This window comes from Saccoglossus kowalevskii, chromosome 16, assembly GCF_978046115.1.
Source record: "Saccoglossus kowalevskii chromosome 16, keSacKowa6.1, whole genome shotgun sequence".
NCBI lineage: Eukaryota > Metazoa > Hemichordata > Enteropneusta > Harrimaniidae > Saccoglossus > Saccoglossus kowalevskii.
The window spans coordinates 20900484-20925219 of NC_140656.1; the positions used below are offsets into that span (position 1 = coordinate 20900484).

At 34.2% G+C, this 24736-nt stretch overlaps 2 protein-coding genes across 2 annotated transcripts in view; one reads left to right on the forward strand and one right to left on the reverse strand.

Annotated features, from left to right (window-relative positions):
• Positions 1–819: 819 nt before the first annotated feature.
• LOC100371266 (sedoheptulokinase-like) overlaps positions 820–24736 on the forward strand; it is a 78661-nt gene continuing 54744 nt past the window's right edge. Inside the window, exon 1 of the mRNA XM_002735933.4 lies at positions 820–1492. Within this exon, the coding sequence (XP_002735979.1) occupies positions 861–1492 (632 nt within the window). The 5' untranslated portion in view covers positions 820–860. The remainder of the gene's footprint in view (positions 1493–24736) is intronic.
• Positions 8153–13662, reverse strand: LOC144361154 (uncharacterized). Its single transcript, XM_085491463.1, has 7 exons — positions 13409–13662; positions 11236–11400; positions 10701–10787; positions 9385–10239; positions 9110–9192; positions 8498–8723; positions 8153–8343 (listed from the first exon to the last, which is right to left on the reverse strand). Exons 1-7 carry the CDS (start codon positions 13638–13640, stop codon positions 8216–8218), a joined length of 1776 nt encoding a protein of 591 aa, XP_085347589.1. The 5' UTR covers positions 13641–13662; the 3' UTR covers positions 8153–8215.

The following is a 24736-nucleotide window of genomic DNA, read 5'->3' on the forward strand; positions in this document are numbered from 1 at the left end:
CGGGGTCAAGGTTTTAACACTGAATACCGCCTAATTTGTGACATGGAATTGGAAGTCTGGATAATTACTTTTTGGTACTTGTTTGGTGAATCTGACAGTATGGACGTGAGGGGGCGTATGCTTGACTGACAGAGTCAGGACAATTTATTTCTTTTTAAAGTTTAAATTAAATACAAATATCGCGAAATGGGGGCGTTAACGCGAAATCACCCATTGTGGTTTCGCGTTCACCCCAAATTTCGCAAAATAACTTTTTCTAAGTGTTTTATTATTATAATTTAACTGAATGAAAAAAATCACCACAGCTGGGCCAGTATAGGCGTACCACTGCTTGTAATCAATCACAAATGGCAACATGGCACAGAACTTAGTATGCACGACTGCGTTCTACGAATAATCATTTTAGTTTTATTCAAAATGTATGTCGACGTTTTTTTTTTGTACACAATCGACCTGTGTTTTGAGTGAAAACAATCACAAATATTATGCACAATAACACTTATCGATTCAGACACAAAAAAGGTGCGGTTATCCCATGTACCACCGTAAATTATAATCACGTATAACAGCCTGACACATAGTGTCATAGCTGTCGTGTTTATTATAAATTATGTTCAATGTACTCAGTCCTCCGCCATAGATAAAATTATTATTGCAGGTGTTAGGTATACCAGCAAGATGAATGCGTGACATTTTTCCCGACGTGTCCAAATAGCGCCACCTCAGTTGGGGGTGTGGCATGCACCACAACGAGACCTTTTACAGACGACATGTTTATATATATGTTGTGAGCACATGACAAGAGACACTCCAGTGAGCGATTAACTGGAGTTGACTTCGTAGACGTTAGAACATACACGATGGCGGTAAACGGTGTCCACACATCGCCATCGTACATTCTAGGCATAGATCTTGGTACGACATCGGTGAAAGCCGCTTTAATCGATCGTGATACCAAAGAAGTCGTGAGTTCGGTGTCGAGAGAAACGTGTGCGGGAGTTTGTAGCGATCTCGGAATACTCGGCAACGAACAGGACCCGAGTAAAATAATCCGTGCCTGCTCAATGTGTGTTTCCGGACTTCCAAAACACAGCCTGATCAAAGTCTCTAGCATCGGTGTTTCGGGTCAGATGCACGGCTGTCTATTGTGGAAAAGTGGAGAGGGCTGGGCGCGGAGGGGCACCGGTCGTTTGGACGTCGGCAAGTGTAGTCAGTTGATCACTTGGCAGGACCAGCGGTGCACCAGCGATTTCCTGCGATCACTGCCGGCCCCGAAGTCCCATTTACGACTGTCGACCGGGCATGGATGTGCCACTCTCTTCTGGATGAAAAGAAACAAACCCGATCTACTGGACTCCTATGACTGTGCCGGGACTATTCAGGACTTTCTAGTGGCCATGCTGTGCGGTCTGGAGAAGCCGGTAATGTCGGTTCAGAATGCCGCCAGCTGGGGATATTACGACACCGTCAATAAAGTATGGAACTCAGGAATGTAAGTACCGCTTTATTTAGTAGTTTATAAAGTTAGGTTATAAAAGAGCAACGTACTATTGTTGGCAATATTAGCTGACATCCTTTTCATACATCTTTCGCCCGGTCTGTTGACATCATCAGTCACTTATTTCACTGCGTTTACTGTTTGCCCAAATGACAAACGCGCCCGAGTAGAACACGATACGATTGACAACTGGGTTAACATTAGATCCAATAACTTGAATACAAAGTGGGCTAATTGAAGATGAAGGGTAATGTCAGCTGATGTATACATTTCTTTATGAGACACTGAAGTTGACGGGTTTCACAGGACCTGTGTGAGTAATTGAGTTAGTGCCTAATCAAATTTTGAGTAAAAACTTGCGCTTTGAAAAAAAAAAATGTTAGTCTTGGTTTAGCACACATACAAATCTTCTTAGATTGAAAAATGTTGAAATAGCCATCTTTCTTAATATGTGTTTTGGTATATCTCAATATAACATTGTATGTCTTAATTACCGCCTTAATGGGCAGTGGTTGTCCGGCAGTGTCTGCTCGTAAACGATTTTACATGCGGTGTATAGATCACTATGAGTCCCATATTGAACACTACGCAGCTTGTAGACTATGCCGTTTTAATCAGCTGAAATTTTGTATGTATACATGTATGACTCACTGTAAAAGTTCTGTCTCATTCTTAACATGATGAAATGATGAGCTAGGATGAATTCAATTTTGTTTATACATTTTTTTTTTTTGCTTGCATTCTTCTTGTGAGTACTGTGAAATACTTTATTTTAGCTGGAATTAAATTTCGCTGAAAAGGCATTTTGGGTGTTTTGTATGGAATTTATTTTCACTGATTTTTGACGAGTTGAATGTGAAATATAGGGAAAAAAGTATATTGACTGGATTTTATTTTCACGGAATCATCCTTTCAGCGAAAATAGCGAAAATAAATTCCAAGCGAAAATGAAGTACAAAAAAAAGTATTCTACAGTAGATGGTGAATAAATAGTGAAAAAATAAATTTACATTAAAATAAAAATAGGATAGTGAATCTGGATCTTTTTGATTCAATGATATTCACAGCTGAGTGTGATTTTAAACCTTAATTGCATTGAGATGTGTACTATATTTAATAAGAACTGTATAATAATAACTTTATTACGCAACTTAACCATCTGTGGGTTTAGTAAGGTCTAAAATGATTACAAAGACAAATAAAATAAGACACTAAAACACTAAAAATTAAAATACACGGAAATTCAACAAAATAAAGAAATAAAATTTAGAAAAAGATGATTAAACAGCAGCAAGGTTCTCCCAGACCACAGTTACATATTTAACTTTAGAAAATTGTATTTTTAAATACTATGATAAAGCCATATTATTACCCATTGTTTTCACAAAGCTTTCCATTCTAGACAACTCATAAATTTTTATTTTAAAATACTTCAAGACATGTTATCTCTACTTCATAGAAATTGCAATCTAAGATTAAATGCATTTCATCTTCAATTTGATCTGAATTGCATTTTTTGCAAGTTCTTTCATTTTTGGGGGTTTTTGGTTTACTGATTCTTCCCAATTCCATTCCAAGGTTGTGGTCACTAAGTCCGAACTTTGCTAAAACTCTACGTTGGCTGAAGTTTTTCATTTCATTTAGATAGTTTTCCAATTCAAAATTTTGTTTAAATATACTGTATGTTCTAAGTTTGTTCCCCTCTTTTTTAATAAATTGTTTTCTCCATGATTGAATAAATTTATTTGTTGATATACATAATGGTTCAATTCAAATTATGTTAATATACTGTAAAATATTTTATTTTAGCTGCAATTAATTTTTACTGTAAAGACACTTTGGCTGTTTTGTATATGGAGTTTATTTTGACTGGTTTTGATGAGTTGAATGTAAAATATGTGAAAATAATTTTACCGGATTTTATTTTCATTCTTTCATTAAAAATAAATTACAAGTGAAAGTAATGGACATTACACTAAGTAAATTTCATTATGTAAGGTCTTTTGAATACCAACAATGCCATCGTAATCTAATTTGCATACTTGTCATGCCTGGCTAATAACAGTCTTCTATAGTATTTACACGCCATTTATAAACTTAGAAATGATAATAATTATGTGAAATTAATTGCAATTAAAAAAATATATATTTTCATCAAACTTGCGAACTTTTGACTTTTTATGGTTGTTATGTCTTCCTTTTTCATTACTTCTAATGGAGTTGCCATGGTTGCAAGTGATGATGATGATGAGTGGAAAATGTAGCCATGTTGATGTGAAATAAATTTAGTTAATCTACCATGTATACAACATTCTAAACTGCTTGAAAATTCAACACATGACCACCTAGCTACTTTGAAATAATTAAATAAAACAGAATTACAGTTGGTCATGGTACTCCAATTCAGTTAAGGGCCCAAAATTTGTTTACAAACACAGCACAAATGGACACCGAGTGATGACGATTAAGCCCTGTTTTGTTTCCATTACATCTGTTTTTACGAAGTCGTATTAGTGTTATGAAGTAGTTATACCAGTACTCCCTTCTAATGAAGTTTGAACTCCACCACTTTACCCCTTTACGGCGGCGTAATATTCACACCTATTTTGCTCTTACGCTGACTTCGATTATGGGCGTAAAGAAACAGATGAGAACATCCTCTAGCTATATCAAATTTTACACAACTCTTAAGATGCAACTAAGGCCAAATACAAATTTTATTGTGGTTCCTATAACCAGCTTTTCAAAAAGAGAATACATAGGTATATTATTAGTTATATATATATTATATTATTTTAGTTATGACAGTGTTTCATATTTTTTCTTGTGTATAAGGACTGTTTTTAGATACAAGTGTCATAAAGCATGTTTAAAGTTGTTTGGATTTCTCAGTTTTACAAAGAATTTCTGTAAAACCTCATTCAAAGCCAGACACAGTTTTTATCAAATATGACCAAAAAAAGATAGAAGGGGTTTTATGGGAACCACAATTTTTTTTATTGTAGGCCTAAAATAACAAAATAAAAGAGACAAATTTGACTTGAATTCCTACTATCATATTTCTCGCTTCCTTTGTGTGTCCCGAAAGGATCTGTCAAGAGGTGATAGATTTTATCTTATACACTGGGGGTCTGAGTGATAATATTAATGCTGATTCTGATAGGCATCACATAAATTATGCGGATGACACAACTTTATGTAACACTGAAATCATCCAAGCATCACTGATATCTGTACACGGGCTGTCACAAACAAACTCGTGCTTAACGATGCCAAAACAGAAGTAGTTCATGTGAGCCCAGAATCAATCTCAAAGATCTTGGAGTCATTATTGACAACAGTGTGCAATTGAAACAGCACATCAAAAACATTTACAAGTCAGCTAACTTTGAAATCTACAAAATTTGGGAAAATTCGCAAACATCTGAAGACCAAATCCACTCATTTGTTACATCAAGTTTAGATTATATAGGTTCATTGCTTTATTAGTTACCATCATCTCAGCTTGAACCACTACAACGTATCCAGAATTCTGCTCCTGGATGCCAGTCCATAAACGAATTACAAACAAAATACTACTGCTAACATCTAAAAACTATAACAACCTTGCCCTATCTTATATTACTGAACTCATTGCTCTACATACATTTTCATGTTAAACGTCATCCTACTAAACGATACTTTCTAAACCGAGCTCCCTGTTCAAGAACTACGGTGGTAGCGCTTTCCCAGTTGCAGCTTCTAAATGAAAACTCATCTTTTTCGTAGACGCATTAACTGACTTATTCATCCTCACTCCTGGTTGGCTCTGTTAAGTGCTTTGAAACCTTTGTTATATGCGCTATATTAGAATTATTATTATTACTGCGGCGAAAATATTCTAGCTAATAGAAATCTTTTAGTACGTACTTGGTAGATTAAAAATAAAAGCGTATTGATCTCGAAAGTACATTTCTCGGATCAACAAGTGTCCAATCACTATATGTTCAAGAGTCAGCGCATATAATATATTGATCTTTGAAACTGCCTCAATATTAAAAAATGAGAATTATATTCCACCTCAGGGAAATTCAGTAGGGTTTGTAAAACCACGTGTAATTAGCTACACATTCTGTAGAGTGAAATATATCGCACCCTCTGGTCGTAAAAAAAATGTAACTGTCGTGAATATCAATTAGGTATTCACTGGTTTTGGCCCTCACCATATGCATCAGATTGGCTGCTATGATTTTTGTCTTCACGGCATGACGGTGAAGTTGATTGGCTGATAAAATATAGCTTGGCGTTTGTAAACTGTTACTGTGATTTTTCACGATGATAAAAATACAATGACCTAATTCTTCAAATTAATTTATACGGGTCAGCCCTCTATTTTAGAATTTATTGTTACAAGCATAATGGCCTCCAAAGGCATTTAATTTGGGATCCATGGAATAAGCAGCTGCAGCTGGCTTCTTGCAAAAAAACAAATATATTTCAGAAAAGATTTTGTATGTATGCTGTACTTTTACCAGTTTTATTGGATACCGGTACATTTACTTTTCCCTCAGTGTATGTCTGTGTGATTATGTATACAGGGTTTGTTTGTGAAAAATAGAATGCCAGTGCTGAAGAAGAAAACTTAAACAACATTGACAAGTTTATAATTCCGTAAAAACAAAGTGGACATTCACAACACAGTAAAACCTCTTGGAAACCAACTGAGAGGTGAATGTCAGGTGTTTCGATAAGAATGAGCACATCTGGCTCTCCTGCAACAATCACATAAATACGCAAGTTTTCAGGAAATCATTTTTTACAATGTGAAAACATAAAAAAGAAATTCAATCCTTTAGGAATTACATAGATAGCAGTCTAAGGTATTGAAAAGTACAATTATGATCGTGGAAGCATTGAATTGGCGTAGAACCTAATAGCTGTACGATTGCAAACATTTTTCTGGATGGCTGCCATGTCTATTTCGAAAAAAAACACAAAGAGAGTTATAGTAATGGTGGCACTGATTGGCTGTCGACATGATGTATGTAAGAACTCAAAGACTTGCAGTTGCACAAAAAGTAATGTGCAGACATGTAAATTTGACATAAATCTTTTCCGTACTTGTAAAATTAGAGTGAGTAATTAGAAGGGAAAAAGACCGGACGTTCTAATGATTCAACCATAAAAGCTAAAAAGGTATTTTTGTCATAACATTTCATTCACCATTAAAATATGCTGAATTTTTCTAATATCACATGCTTGCTGATTGAATCCTCCTCGTATTTATTCACACTCAATGGTGTTTTTTTTGTTCACATTTGGCGAGCCATAGCTCGCAGTGTACAGGGATGTGGTTAGTGAGCTAAATCATTGCGGGAATTCCTGTTTTTAGTAGACTAGGAAACCAACGGAATTCCTCGTCAGGAATCCAGGCTAATATAAAAATGGCATATATTTGAAAGTTCTGCTCAATTGTTTTATCTGTATTCAAATTACTGTTTAAAAAAAAAAATAATTGTAATGCCCAACTGTCTGGTTGCATTGTTCAACACTTAATTTTGGGTGCTTGTCTTGTTTTTTTATCATGCGTTTTTTGTTCTTCTTTTCATTTGTTTTTGTAATGGTTACCATTCCACTGTGGAATGCAAATAATAAATAAAAGATATGGTTCTCTTTAAATAGTGACCTGTTTGCAAAGTTAGACGCCAAATTTGATGGATCACAATAAATAGCTTATGAAGCAGACCAGTGGGTGGATTGGGACTTGGGGGCGGTGTTTGAGTGAAAAAAACTTTTTGAACTGAGAAGGATCCTGGAAAACAAAGATCACGTCATAGTATGTTAAACAAGACTATATTCCAAGCCCCCCCAAATTTCTAATAAATTTTTTGAACAAAAAAATCTGAAATCTCTCTCCTACTGTGTCTTTGGATTCCTGACAATTTTTATCCATGGTATCTTATCCGCAGCTGGTGGCACCTAGGTTTAACTATTTAAATGGAATTATCTACTAAACAAATAAACCCTCCCAGTCTGAGGTCAAAGGTCAATGATTTCTCTGTAGAGAATTCAATTGTGTGCATTGTTCCTGCAGTGTCAGGGAATATAGAGCAAATAAATATGCGGTTAACTGAGTGAGAATATATTTATTTATGGACAAATTTACGAATCATTGTCAATATGAGCAATAAAAAATTGTCTTTTAGTACCCTTATAAAAATATAAGGGTTCCTGCATAGTGTACCTGCTCAGCACCAGATAGCTATCGGGAACCTTCCAGATAGGTGTCTTTTTCGCATGCAAATTAGCTATGCGGGAAAGTATCAGGAAGGTTCCCGCTTTATGCGGCAAGGTTCCTGCTTTATGCAGCAAACCATTTTAAAAATGGACTATGCGAGAAAGAATCAGGAAGGTTTCAGCTTTATGCAGCAAATTATTTTGAATAGGGACTATGCGAGAAAGTATCGGGAAGGTTTCAGCTTTATGCAGCAAACCATTTTGATGAAAGGACTATGCGAGAAAGCATCAGGAAGGTTTCAGCTTTATGCAGCAATGAGATTTTATAAAAGGACTATGCAGAAAGTACTGGGAACTTTCTTGTACATTCTGACATCGTCAAAATGCATCCAGCTGTATACTGGGGTTTGGTGAACAACAAATTAACTGCAAGATAAATATATTGCCAAAAAAATATTTTATTGAAAAAGACCAGTCAGTTACTAAATAAAAAAAAAGGCACTAATTGGTCTCCTGTGTGTTGTTTCCTCTCATGCTGTTGAGGTGAGCTCTTTTCATGGAGCAACACTTCTGGTTCACCAATGTAGTTATGTCCCTATCTGCCATTTTTAGATGACTACAGGCATACTCTACAAATAAAGAGAGAAAACCTAATGGTAAAATTTGAATATGCAAGAATCAATTGTTTTGTAACATGTATCATATACCTGATATTGCATGTGAAAAGGTTTCAAAAATCATTATAATACCAATTTTTTATAGCCAATCTATCTAGATACTTACTAATCAATGCATCTATGGTTATATTTTCCGCCAGTTTAGTTCTGTTCATACCACTCAACTGCTCTGGTAGAAAAAACCCATCTATCATTTTTTTCATAAAAAGTGATGGAGAATCGTTTCTGCATTTAGATGTGACTGTTGATAGCCATAAGCTTTGTACACATAAATTGGTACTCCCCAGCCTCTCAAACCCTAATGGTGGATCGGTCCCTAGGGCTACAAATTCCTGAAAGAATCATATAATACAAATTAAAAGTGTTAGTTGTTTTTGTATATTCTAGCTAACAAACCAATCCTTCAAAATTTATTTCAGAATAATTTGTGCGTAGCACAATGTATACGACAGTATAAAATATGGTATGTGTTTTGCACTGGTTGTCATTTAAGATGGTTATACATGTAGTCACTCTATTGTTTAGACACTCAAGATGTCTAACAATTAGGAATACATATGGTGTGTATTATGTATGCCATTCAAATTCTGTGTCACTATCACACCAGATACAAGACTTTAGGCGATATAGCTTCTGAAGGATAAACACACAGAAAACAACCAAAATCTATTAGTAACCATCTTCATCCAAGTAAAGACTAAAAATGTTATATGCTTACATGTGGTGCTGCAGGAATCTGTACACCACGCACTGGTACATAGTGTTTAGGAGTGTGAGAGATGCTAGTAGATGAATATAAAGCTGAAAGAAAAAGAATATGGTATTGAACATATTTTTTTTTATATATTACAATTGCACACATATGAACAATATTTCAATACCTTTACAACAGGGAGCAATAAAGCCACCAGGGAGATTCAGATCATTAAACTTAGGAGACATGTGCTAAAAACCATGAAATCATTACAAGCACATAAAGAAGCACTTATTTACCTTTTGAAGCCTTCAATTCTTGGTATTTAATTTTTATATGATGATAGTCCATCTCTGTTTTCTGAAGCTTTTCTTGCATGCTTTTCAGTTGTTTGTCTTTTAAAAGGCATTCAGCACACACATCAGAATTTCCAAGTAGAGTTAGGAAAGATGGGCTGGTATTGGTGTGTTCATTGAGAGAACTGAATTGATGGTCAGGAGCGTAATTGTAACATTGGTCAGGATAGGAAATGTAATGTTGGCCAGAAAGTGGTCTGCTGTACTCCTCAAGGGGTGGTGATTTGTCATGTTGGTTGACAGATCTGTCATTGGTTGCAATCAGTTGGTTAGTAGGGCATCTGTGATGTTGGTTGGAAAAGGATCCATCATGCTGATTGTGAGGGTAGTTGTTGTATTGGCTGGGAGGGGGACTGTCATTTAGGTGGGTGGGTGATCTACTGTAATGTTGGTTGGAATGGTAGCTGTTGTGTTGATTGGGAGGGGGGCTGTCCTGTTGGTAGGTGGGGGATCTACTGTCACATGGGTTTGGAGGGGGTCTATCATGTTGGCGGGTGGGGGATCTACTGTCATGTTGGTTGGAAGAGTACCTGTTGTGTTGGCTGAGGAGAAACCTGCTATGTTGGTTGGAAAGGGAACTGTCTTGTTGGTCTGGATGGGCTTTGTCATACTGGTTGAGAGGGGTCCTGTCACTATGTTTGGGAGGGGACCTGTCATCTTGGTTAGGTGGGGATCTTCTGTTTTGGTCTGATGTTCGTACATCGATAAGATCACCAAGTAGCACCTTTGCCTGGTCTTGTGATGCCTGTTTTTTGGCTTGAGTTGCTCTTTTTTTTTTTTCTTTAGCTTCTTTCGACTCTGGTGACGAAAAAGGTTTTATCATTACAAACATAGTATTATTCTGTGCTACTGAACTGAGCAAATGAAGCTAAACAAAACAGCATTTTCAATAAACAACATGCACTGTATAAAATGTACCACAAGAAAATCCATAAAACTGTAGTGTACAACTATAGTGTTGTTTTCTTAATTAAGGTAGAGATATATCAAAACTGAAAAAAAAAACATCAATAATAAATTTAACATTTAATCAGATGTCGTACCCAGTATATCTGTATGTTGTTACCATACCCAGGATACTCAAGTTTCGAAAATCTTTTTTAGGGAGTGGGCACCTAGCAGAACACCCTCCCACATCTATAAATTATCTTAATTACAATGTTGGTTCACCATGTGCTCGTTTAGGGAAATATTAAGTCTTTGAGAGAGGAATAATGATCGTAAAGTACAATATTATTATTCCAAAAATGCAATCTTACCTTTTGTTTCTTTTTCTTTAGATGTTTTAGTGCTAACTTTATTTTTGCTAGTTGTCTTAATGTTTTTTCTCTTTTTCCTTGGAGACTCTGAAGGTGCAAGACAAATCAAAAGAAAATCAATTTAATATGTTTTACCATAAAAGCCATAAGCCTTGTCTTGGAATTAAAGTGATATCCAACGTAGATAATATACTAACATTGTAGGAAATTGTTAATATGTATACATTTCTTTTCAGAAGTTCCATTGATTTGAAAGTCGGTAAGTTCTCAAAAGCGTGATTGACAACCAGATCAACACAGTGATTGGACAATGCAACAAAGCTTTCAAAAGGATTTAAGTTTAAATAATTTTGCAACAACTTTTAAAGCTACATTGATGTTTGTACATTTGACTTGACTATGCGCTTCAAAAATGGCTATCGCTGTAGCAGCTGGCAATTAATTTACCTGAAAAAAAATGAGAATTTCGCACTAGTCCATAACGGGCAAGTAATATCAGACTTACTTGTGAAAATGTATAAAAACTGATCATTACCTGCAGTTTCCTCTTCAGAAGATCTGTCTTCTTCATCCACAAAATCAGCACGCTGTTTATTTTTGCGTTGTCTTTTACCAGAGTTTGGTGTTTCATGACTGATTCTAACGATTCTAATTGATGACAATTTTTTTGCCAACTTCACCAGTTCTGATTCACTAGCACCTAATGTTAATGAATATAATTTATATGATTTACTGAAGTGTCTGCTTGCAACAAATATATCAACACAAGCCTCAAAGTTACAAAAGCTGCAGGTACTCAAATAAACACCCAAGTATGTGACAAATAAATCAAATCTAGCATACGGCACTATATATTTTGTATACCAACTTTTTCACTTAGTATAAATGGTAATTAATAGAAATATGAGCTGATTTAACGATTCATGCCTGTTAAAACAACCAGTGCTGATACATTGTGTAATAATAGTTTGAATCACGTTGGTTCTGAACCATGATGAATCCAAGCGGAGAGAAGATATGAAGTTAAAATCAAGCCTTAATTATTATAGATAATTCAAAACTAGCATGAAAAGTTAAAAATATCTTCAGTCAATAAATAACTTTAAAGGAGCACAGCTAAAATTCAGAGCAAGATCATGTACTCTTGGGTTGGCATATGAAAAAAGAAAATGGGAAAATAATAGTGAAGATGACATAATTTTTCCATGTTATGAAAAAAGTCGAAGAAAACCTTGAACATTTTATTTTGCAATGTCCAAGTTTTAAAATAAAAAGGGACAACTTAATGTGTGAAATAAAAGAAATGTTATTGAAGATGAAAAAACAAATTTATCTGATAAATTATATGATATTTTGCTTGATCTATAACAGCATTTCCTGTACATAATTAATAAATAAATAAATAAATAAATAAATAAATAAATAAATAAATAAATAAATCACTGAACATTAATGACAAAGCAAACAGGATTTACTAAATGTTCTTGTGTACTAAAATTCTCATTGACATCAGTTGTAGTATTAGATTTTCAGTTAAACTGAAATGAATTAAATAAACAACAGAAAAATACATATATAACTTTACACATAGACAATGTTTTTGTTTTTTTACACAACCATGTCTAAGTTGTCTCATTTTAACTATGATGAGATAATTGAGTTGTAGAATTACACAGTTGGGGACATTATTTAGTAAGAATTTGTGGCATTGTTGCATTAAATAATACTCAGAGTATACATAAATAAACCATTACGTAAATAAGCCATTACGTTCTATTACATGACGCTTTCGGAAAATTAAACAAATGACAATTTTAGTTCAGTCAATAATAAAATTTCGAAATTAGTTTAGACGTCATTGATTTACCCAGCACTTTTACAATGAAGAAACAGAAATGGTAACAAAAAAACGCACATTTTAATATTCCAATGTTATTTACGATGTAAAAATTATTAGTCTGAGGGAGAACAGTCGAAGGCAAACTCTTTATCACCTCGTTGTCGAATGTGTTCGATCGTACGCAAACTCTCGATTTGACCCAGGAGATTTGACCTACAACAACGTCTGTTGACCTGATAGGTCAAGTCTGTTATTAACCAATCAGAATGATGGGTTGTACCGACGAAATTCTCCGGGAATTCCCGAAGGCATTTCGGTAAGGCAATGAAGAAGCCTCGAAGAAGCGATGTCGAAGTACGATCTGTTGAAATTGATTTTGATGAAAAATGGCATGATGTAGAAACAAATTGTAATTAAAAAATATTGCAAGGTAAACTGGAATTTTAACAGGTCATCGTCGATGGGTATATGTAGTTTTCGCATTGGCAGCAGTCGATATTTACGCTGTATTATATAAATTTGGGTACTGGTATTCGGAAAAGTCAGACGATGTCTAGGCAGTCATAATTTAGAAAGGGTTGGGCGCTAAGACGAACTTTATCCCAAAATAAAATTTCCCGAAAGTAGGCTGGGCGCTTAGTTGAGCATAGACCTAAGTCGGACTAGTACGGTAAAACAGATTACCAAACATATAATCTACAAATAATTATATTGCTATCTAAAAATAAACGAGAAATAATACAGATTGCATAAAACTATTACTATCCACTAATTCAAAACAAAAACAAACGATGTAGATATTATTCAGGCTTTTATCGTTGTACAAAAACTGTAATAACTAAAATCAGAATATAAAAAATCACCTTACCATGCGTTACAAAAACCGCATCGTACTTCTCTTTTCCGTACATTGCCTGGAAGGCATCGCCAAACAGAAGGTCCTCTAAACTGTCTTCATGGTGCAAACAATCCTTCCTGGGTATCACACCAAACTGCTTATCTATCGTCCAAAAAATACATGCAAAGTCTGTTCCCGGACTCTTTATCAATTTCAGCGATTTCTTTACATCTGGGTGATCAGATTCTAGGTTAAAACCCATTATCACAAAATGTACATGTACACCGACCTATAAATCGTGAAGGAATTCGGAATTGCCGCAAAATGCCGAAAATTCTGACGTCAATGCCTCGTTTTCAGTTTGCTACAAGGTTTAACAGCGCGTGTTTACGCCAATGCGTACGTGCCGACAGGTGCCAATGACGTCAGGTTCCGCGTAAATACGCAGGGTTAGAACGTCAAAACTTGGCTCCTACAGGGTGAGTACAAACGTCTGCATTTTCTTCCTATAGCATTAAGGCCATGCTGATTTGGTTTTTAACTTATTGTGAGATTATATGCAACATTTTCGTGAATGTATACAAGAATAACGCACCAATATTTTTGCTGATTTTATCACTAAGGAAGGAATTTAGATAAATTGAATATTTGTCACAAAGTAAATATTATTTTTTGGGAAAGTTGAAACAACAATCAAATTGAACTCAATTTCCAAACAAAATATTTTTATATTATTAACGATGGTTTCAAATAAAGCATTTCAAAAGTGTATCACATTTGAACATGGCTTTTGGTACTATATAGTTATTTGTGTCTCTCAGAATTGTATAATATAATAGAAACAACCCCTCCTCCCCCCGAGACACCTAGGAGTGTATTTCATAAATGCAATTGCATTTAGTCCAGTGTTGCACACACATTTATAGCAAATCTGTAGTCAAGAATAATTACAGTTATTGTTGTAAAATAAAACCAGTTTTTGTTGCTGTAAATTTTAAAAGGTTTAAATAAAATTTATCATTAATGCAACACATATTTGTGATGATGATTATTTTACTCTTTAAATGGTTCAAAGGGTGCTTGTGCAAGTCGGAAGCTAGAGTGAAATTGCATAACTTCTTATTTTATTGGTATAGTACAAAAATAGCTGGCATCTTGTCCCATAGAATTCAGATTTTATTGGCACCTTCTTGCATAGTATGAAAATAGTTGGCACCTTCTCGCATATAATTAAGATTTTATTGGCACCTTCTCGCATAGTATGAAAATAGTTGGCACCTTCTCGCATATAATTAAGATTTTATTGGCACCTTCTCGCATAGTATGAAAATAGCTGGCACCTTCTTGCATAGAATTATGCTTTTATTGGCACCTTCTCGCATAGTATGAAAATAGCTGGCACCTTCTTGCATAGAATTATGCTTTTATTGGCACCTTCTCGCATAGTATGAAAATAGCTGGCACCTTCTTGCATAGAATTATGCTTTTAATGGCACCTTCTCGCATAGTATGAAAATAGCTGGCACCTTCTTGCATAGAATTATGCTTTTATTGGCACCTTCTCGCATAGTATGAAAATAACTGACACCTTCTCGCATAGTATTAACACTATGCAAGAACTAATCAGCTACTCGCATAAAGCTGCTTAGTTTTTGTTGCATAGGATTTCTATGCGAGAACCTTCCCGGTTAGTTCCCGGAAGGTACCAGGAAGGCATCGGGAAGGTTTTATCAAAGTTTCATTTTTATAAGGGTATTCACTATTGTTTTCAAGCATTTTGGTCATAAAAAGTAACACAAATTATTTTTTTTTATTAAAATGTTACCTGTAATATTATTTTATTAAAAATTAATTAATCACTTATTTTGATGATTTTTACCATTCCTGAATTCATGATTTTGACTGTTCCAAATTTCAAATGCGACTTTTTAAACTCAAATCTGATCTACCACGAGTATTATAGTACCCAGTAAATTTTACCAGCCTTAATGCGCGTGGTGAAGCATGGATTCGCAGATAAAATTTCTTCAGCCAGTTATCAATGAAAAGTCAAGTAGGCTGCTAACACAAGTTGGAACAAGAACACAAGTTTTTATCTTGTTGCTAACGTGCATAGTTTTGTATCAGTTTATCCTTCACTCCTCGAATATGTGACATTTTCTTCTGTTATTACAATATTTCATGGTGTTCATCTCTTAGAGCAAATATAAATAAGACTGAACTCATAAAAGCATGCAAAAATGTCATCATTTTATCGGCTAGACCAGTAAAATGTTTAAAAAGTGGGCATATTTAAAAAAAAAAAAAAATATCTGCACTGGAGAAAAAATGTGGAAAAACAAATACATGTATTTCATTAGAAAAACAAACAATTGGCAACTTTATAGCAAAATACGTAAATACTCGTAGAAACATTTTTGGTGTATTTTGGGAGGTGTTCTCATAGGGCTCTCATTGTATTGGATGTAGGTCCCATGGGACATATACAATACTGTGTAAAATACATTGTTTTTACCCAAAAAAATATGAATTTGTACTTGACTACGCGATGACTGGCATGTTAATTTCAACACCAAAGTCAACTTTTGGTGCTTTTCACAAAATAGAACCTGAATTTTTTTCATATTTCAAAATTTTGATTAAAATCTCCCGCCAATAGGAAATGAAAACTAATATTTAGTCTAAAATTATCAAAAACATTTTTGAAAAAAAAAAAAAAATGTAGTGTCGAATTTTGGCGGGAAAAATTATGTTTTTTTTTCATGTTAGTTTACATTAATTCTTGCAGAAAAATGCAGCAATGCTAACGTGTCAATAATACATCTTGTCACCACAAAAATTTTAATTGAAAAACAATTTTTGGGGTTTTTCCTGTTTTTGACGTCATGGCTTTTAAAAGCAAAAGCTATATAACATTTAGTAATGTGGTTGTGTCACTCATCAAGCTAGACGAGGTTGCACTAATATAAATTATTGTTAAACATCACGTCTATTCAGAATCCTTGAGAGAGAGTGGTTTACAACAAAAATATACAAAAGAAAAGAAAATCGACAAAAATCAAGGAGCTGCCAAACAAAGTTTTGATTTTGTGTTGCCGAATATGTAATTTCAATCCAGTTGCTATGGTGTTAGTTGTTAAACAGAAAATGTGAGTTGTTCGTGTCTCGGCTGAAGATTTTTATCATGATTACATAAATAATATATGAATATCAATCATATTTAATTTTTAATTTCAACATTTAGTTTTTTTGGTTTTTGGTTTTTGAGGCTTGAAATATGATATAATAAAAAACTTAATAACAGGCAAGTAAAACAAAAAAAAACTCGTCATAAATGAACAAAAATAACAATAAGAAATATTGAAATAAAACAAAAAAATGGAGCCTACATCTACATTACATTTCAATATGATTTACGTGAATATATGCTTTTAGTTGAGGTGGTGATTTATATTAATTATTAATAATAAATCCATACATGGTTAATAGAGCAGTAAAAATAAATAATTTAAGTAAAAGATAGCAATGAAATTTGAATAAAATAAACCTCACAAATATTGTCTTTATAACAGTTTAAATCATTAACTTTATTAATCACCCAGGCCCTGAATGATTGAGATACCAGCACCACAAATTATACTAGTATTTCGTACTATCAGTTACTAATAAGAATAGGGAAATCATTGATATACAATTTTGAAGTTGTCATGGCAATTTAAACTAAACTTTAATCGCTGGAGACAAGTCATTATATTTCATTTTTGTTGTACATGTGTACATTCTTTTCTCTCACGGTCATGGTCAATTGCACGAAATCTATCTCAGTGATCCATGTGATGAGTTAATTTCACTGGTAAATTTGTTTTTCCTTGATTTCACTTATGCACAGCTGGTACTATGAATAACTAACTTCCACTATTGCACATTTACTCTGACACAAATGGAGAAAATGTTGTGCTGCAAAACAACATTTTTGGGTAATTTGCAGATCAGAGAAAATAGCTATCTTTTTTTTTTTTTTTTACATAGACGCCTAAAACTGCATGCACTGTCTTTAGAACTGCATACACGCCTAGGGAGGGCACACACAACAATGAATGTTAACGATTGAATAGTGACCTATTTTTAGTAACGCTAAATGCATTTATGAGCAAACTAGTGAATTCAAACAGTCGTAAAAATTATACGTGTCGTGCTTGGTCATAGTTAAAGGTATATTATGACAATAAAGTAATATAGTTACGACCGTTAACAATGTGTATAACGTTCTAACCTGTGTATGAGAGTCACGACGTCGGAAAGGACCAGATAACAAGACACCAATGGCAAAATGTACGCATACGTGCAGTTGTGACTACAGTATTGCTTCACATCATCAATTTTCAGCTAAAGGTAATTAACAGTTATACACAATTTATTTTTTCTGTCAATACATTAATTCTTTCAAGTTCAATAATTAAATGATAAATTTTATGTCAGAGATACACTGATTCCGAGAATAACATACTATTTTCCATATTTCGGCATTGCATAACATCATTGATATACGTAATGTATGCGATATCTATGGCGTTTCTCACCTGCGTGAAATGAACAAACAGGTAGTTTAATTTTGTTAAAAAAAAAAAAAAAAATCATACACTTTGTTAAGTAGTCAGGACCTAAGTACCTCATTATACATAAAACATTTTAGTAATTGTGTTTGACAATATTCAAAGTGTATTAATCTTGATGTTGTACATTGTACTTCACCCTAAAGCTACTGTGTTACCCGGCTGCCTGAAAATATCATTTGAGGACATTTCAAGATTTGTTCCATGTTTAATATCATTAGAACAGTGGCTAATAGAAGTATTGAATATGTCGATGCCTTCAAGGGAAGATGACAGACTGGATTGAAGAACTCGGTGTCCGAGTGTTGTTATAACTCAGACGTGTTTGAAGAAAAAAAAAATGATCTGTAGAATGGTCAATACCAAGTGGTAGTTCCTTTTATAAATGAAAACTTGTGTACTAATTTGTGAAATCTCAAAAATTTCTATTGAAAAAAATTGTTTGGTTTCTATATATTTTCCCGATTTTGCTGCCATTTTATCTTGAACTTTGACTCTGTTCTCATGATAGATTAGAAAATTTGTCAACCCTAGAATGATAAGCTCTCAGATAAAAATGATAAATGAATATTTAGCAGTCCGACTGTCGTCAACATTATTTGTCTTTTACAAAGTGAATGCGAACATATAGTAGGTGTCTGCTGCACTATTGGGAACACTGCCATTTTGCCACTGATAGTTTTGTTAGTAAAGTTGCAAAATCTTAATTCATAATTTATGAATTTTATCTTCAGGCGTATTTTCAGGGTGGAGTCATCTACTTATATATGACTTCTCAAGAAACAGCTACAAATCATGGAGCAGAATTATTCGGACAATCAGTTACCAAGCTGACATGTTGTCTTGTCGTGTTCCATTGACACAAGCACAGATTAGATCATATTATCGTACTAAATATAGGTTATGAATGCAAAATTTTTCAAAAAATTACTTGTTTAATAGTTAGAATATACTGTAAAATACTTTATTTTAGCTGGAATTAATTTTCGCTGAAAAGACTTTTTGGGTGTTTTGTATGGAAGTTATTTTCACTGATTTCTGACGAGTTGTATGTAAAATATAGAAAAAAGGTATATTCGCTGGATTTTATTTTCACTGAAGTATTTTATAGTACATGAACAATGTGATTTTGATTTGTTTAATATTTTTGAATCACTACTTAAGAAATGAAGGATAATTAATGAATTCTGAACAGCACGCTATAAGTCAAACAGCGCCATCAAGTCTAGAACCAAGCAAAAGCCAAGTGTTGCTAACTGACCTGTTCAAAATAATTCTCCGAACTGCTGGAAATAAATGTCTATAAAATCAAATATTGAATCATTTCACAAAATAGAGAACATGACTTATTTTCAGATTCGTTAAAAAATTGGATTTGTCAAATTCTGGGAAATTATGTCTGTTTGGACCCTGTTTGGATGTGAAATAAAATGATGGCATTTGAACGGTTTATATTTAAAATGGGATGTAGATACAAAGTCTGAGTACCTGCAGGTGACAGATTTTCATGCTATATGTTATGAAATATGCATCAGCTTAAAAGATTTGTGCAAGTCACGACGACAGTAAAAGAATGTCAATTACAGTACACAGTGCTATCCTTAGGGGTTTAGGTATGGGAAGTACTAGCAGCATCTTTCAATCACGTTTTGTCATGGAGTTTTATAGTGTCTGTGAAATGAATGTTATTTCCTGGGCAAAACTTATTGGTACATCAATATTATTATTTTTTATGTTATTATTAAATACAAAATACATTTTTAAAGTGAAAAAATAGGTTTCAAACTCGATTTACGCGAATTTTATTTTTATGTATTTTAAAACAAGGCTCCTCATTAACTTCTCATTTGCATACTCAAATACTCCTTGTGGCGTATGAAGGGGAACTTGCTGGTCATCGTGCATTGCCGATAATGTATATAAAGGCACATTTCTTATTCAAGTTTCTCATCTTTGACTAAATTGCCACTCATGTATTACTTGTTTCTTGAAGAAGAGTGTATCATAAAAAACACATATTATCAAGTTTATCATATAGCGTTGAGTTCGATACGAAATATATCTCTTCTGGTGTAGCTGGTCGCCATGGTCGACTGTGTACTGCACAATCTGAGTCACTTGTATTATGGTCGGTCTCTATCTCTATGTCTATTTCGTTTTTTTTCCAAGTTTGACAAAGTTGAGTTTGACGTCTTGTTGTCTTCTAGTTACCGTATTTGTCTGGTTACTGGGTATGTTCATACACTGATGTATTCCATCGGTATAATGAGAATGTCCATCCCAACTTTTTCTCATTGATTTTACGGCTTTCGTCTACTAATGTCACATCTTCGAATCGTTTGAAAACACATACATTCTCACACTATTACGAGTCCATCAAAAATACAATGTTTCAAAAATGTGCCAAACAAAAAATATATATCGTTAATATGCAAATTTTGGCATTTAGCAGCGCCCTTTTACTTTGCCGACAGTCAGAAAGCCGGAAACAGCCGACTGTTTCAGGATAGGTGGGCGTGGCTACAACACAAGAAATATCTCAAATTTACTCGGAGATGAGTAATCATTTTAAATCAAAAAATCAATAACTGTCAACACAAATCCAAAATGGGAAATGTGTGGTTGGGCATTCCACAGTTACTTTAAATGCTTTAAACCCCGGGAATAGTACAAGCTGGATGACAACACAGAAACCTAAATTGTAAACAAATAATTACTAGAAATTTAATAAAAATATCATATTAAAATTTATAGATCGTTCTTTGTTGAAAATAAACCCAAACATTTCCAATTCAACAGTTTCATGAGTAGCTCAAAGAAGGTATTATGTACTTTAAGGTAGGTAATGATTTTGGTGTGTCCGTACGTCCGTGTGTCTCAGTATGTAAGAAAAGTCTCAGAAACTTTTGAGCTGATTTTGATCAAATACAATCACATAAGTACCTTGGGGTAATATATAGAAATAGTTAGTTTTGTGGCCATGTCTATGCATATTAAGTAGCTAATTTGCATAATACAGTCTATGTTTGCAAAATCTCAACAACATGGGATAATGCACAAACATGATTTGTTTTAAGGTCATGTCTATGAATATTACAGTGAGCACAAAATATTTACTGTACATACGCCTAACTCTCGCACCCGGTAGGCAATTACCGAAGAACTTCGTAACATCCCAAGACACTTTCCAAAAAACTCCAGTGACAGTTGTAGATGCAACATACACGTAACCATATTTTGGGCATGATTGTCTTTAAATTTGGTAGAAGCAAATTAACCTTTGTGCAGTTAGTGCATGTTTCTAATTTCTAATTTTGACTTAAGATGGCGGGCAGGTGGCCATTTTAGTTTTGCTAAATATCTCATACAATTGCCTGAAGCAATTCACTTCCAACTTTTTTTTTTTTATGAAATACTTTATGTACTTTATATCAAACAACGGAATTCTACGTGCTTATTATGTCTTTAATACATAACAGGAGCTATTTCTTTACAAAATGCTTGTCAGTGTGTGGTAACATTATACATGTACCAGGTTTTAATTACAGCTCTACACAGAACGTTTTATTGTGATATCAGAGTACAGTGTCATGCCTGGTTGACTCTCGCCAATGCCTTCTTATGTCACAAACAACTCTGAGGTAATCAGTCTTTATATGTAGTAACATTCGATCCAGTACCGGTACTGTAAAATACTTTATTTTAGCTGGAATTCATTTTCAATTGCCATACACATAAATTGCCCTGTGCTGTTATTTTTTAGTTCACTGTGTGGTTCTATTTAGTTTGTTGTAATTTATTTTGCACTTGTAAACTTTCATTTATGGGGGAGAGGGTGAAATTTTTACGAACTGAATAAATTTACTGTGCACTTTACACGTCTCGTAAATAGTATAACACCTGTCTGAATAAACCTGCAGCAGAGTGGTAACTTATGGGGTCAATGACCTCCACCATCACCATTCACTATATTGAAAAATGTTGATACCATGAAAAAACAAACCAAAAAACTTCAATTACGAAATTCATAAATAAATAAAAACAAAATTGGGATACATTTTGTGGATTGAAATGTTGATGGCTAACTATCAAGTCACGAGTGTGCCACAATTGATATTGATTTTCCCGCAATTAACCCACCACACGCTACTAAATGATTTAATATGGCAGCAAGTATGGGTGTTTGTTTTGATCTGGGAGAAAATGGACGCAGTGCTCATGGCGGTTAGGGAACAGGAAGCAGATCGTAATTCCCCTTATGTTATAAGCCTTAGTTCCATCTCTTTTCTTGTTGACTCTGATCTGCGCAACACTCAAAGTTGTTAGATCAGTGTTTATAGCATTGTGATCAATGTTATCTCATTCATACAAGACTCATATCTGTCGTATACACGGCGCAACGATCGTTGTTCTTTACCTTTAACATATTGCCTTCAGATGCAGTTTTTTTTAGCTCCGCTGTCTATGATGCTGAGCCCTTCATATTACCGGTACTGATTGTCCGTCGTCGTCGTCTGTAATATGTACATGTAGTCTGTCGTCAACTTTTTACATTTTGTCTTCTTCTTCAAAACTGTTAAACCAAATGCTTTCATATTTCCAACATAGATTCTTGGGTTAGTCTTTTTTCTTTAATTTTTTAATTTTGATGAATATTTTTGTCATTTTTGGTAAAAAGTGATATTTTCAACAAAATTAATGTTTCGATAAAATCATTTTTAGACTGATGTAGACACTCAATTTTGTCATGATAGGTGTGCTAAATAACATAAACAGACATGACGAAAAAAAACATGGGTTCACGTCTTTACTGTTGTTTTGTTTTGGTGTCTTCTAGTTGCTATTCACACAGTTTAAATTAACCAGAGTTTTATCAATATCTATAGATTCAATAACGTCAAATTTGGGTAAATCCAGCATGACGAAGTTTGAAATGAGTATGGCTCGTAAAAAGTCAGTCTGTGAATATCTATTCTATACAAGGTGATCAGACAAAAAGAATTCGTCATGTTGTTTCCATGGAAACAAATATTGGATTCTTTATTTAGTCTTTCTTAGCTGCAGTTTTAATTAAATATACACTAGTGTACGCAGCGTTAGGTTGAACATCAATTGCTGGTTGACAGCTTGATTCTGTGGTCTGGTGTGGATATATAGATTCTTATAAGTGTTTTGAGTTTGTAAAATTGGCAGTGTTACATCCAAAATTAGTAACCCATTCAGATGTAGTCTGCCAATCCAGAATCAAATCTTGGTCATATATAGATCAATTTTGTTCAAACTTGGTACATACATTGGACATTATAGGATCTTGATGCCATCGTTTTGTTTTTCTAACCCGATTCAAAATGGCTGACTAGTGGCTATTTTGTTACCTTGCCCGTACCATCAAAGATGGAAGGATAGGTTTATTAAGGGAAAAATTTCTGTCCGGCGCTGTCGTCGTCGTCGCCATCGTTGTCATCATCCTTAATTATTGTTATTGTGTGCACAATAACTTTACTAATTCTATTTCAAACTTCATCAAACTTATCCATCAATATAAAGTCTTCCGTATGAACAATATATTTCCTATATGAAAATATCATGCAAAAATTGAGAAAATCTGATAAAATATTTTGACTGTTTCTACTTGACTGATCACTGGTGATACACATTCAAAGGTCACTGATCTCAGTGGAAATATGCATTGTTGTATGTGCAAATCATTTATCTTGTAATAATATCGTTGGTAATGTATCTCCCAAATCCCATGGGGGAATACTAGACTGGGTTTCAAAACCAACTCATGGAGAGATTTTTTGCACAGTCTGATACACATTTGCAAACCTACCAATAAAATCTTTACAGAAAACAAAATGTCAGAAAATCAATATAAGCACTCCTATGAACTGGGTGCTAAACATTGATCAAGCATACCAAGTGGTTGATTGAGCGTAGTGGTTGTTGCATCGGACTCATGATCGGTAGACCCAAGTTCAAATCCTACCTCAGGCTGAACACCAAAAGGGTTGAACCCTACCCTGGGTGAGTGTGCCACAGACTCAATGGGAAGGCCAATTCCACTGACCGAGATTCATTCACTAACGAATGCGAATTTGGGGAAACCTTGGTTAAGATCTGCAGGTGCTTGTGTTCGACTGAGCCTGGTTGATGCCAGGATAGCGCATTAAATTGCCATTTAGAGAGATGTTGCATCCACATTTTGAAAAGAAAATTGTACTCAAAAATATGTATTCTGTATTTGACAAACATTCGACAAGTGAAAATTCACAGGAATTTGTTTCAGCTATTAGTACAGAATGATAGAGCTTTTAAAAACGCACTTCAAAAACAAAGATTGCAGTGTTTGAAGATGTATATTCTCAGGAGACAACAGTACTGTTGACGTCTCTCTCCACTGGACACCAACTAACTATTTAAGTTGATTTGCATACAAGGCAGAGCTTGCAACATGATAGCGATTTATAGAGGGTGGTTTATTTATTTTTCAAATAATACAGTAGTCACACAATGAATATAATAAGGCAGTTCATATTTGTCTCAGTGAATCATTAATTTTAAACTATGATAAAGGGAATAATATTATATAACAAAGGGCAAGGTCACCAGAGTTCACTATGTATTTAATGAATGTGGTTCCAGAGTGGCATCTCTGACATTTTTTGACTGATCACATTCATACTTTATATATAAATCATACATGTGCACATATATTTGTTTGATCACTAGGTTCAAGATGGCT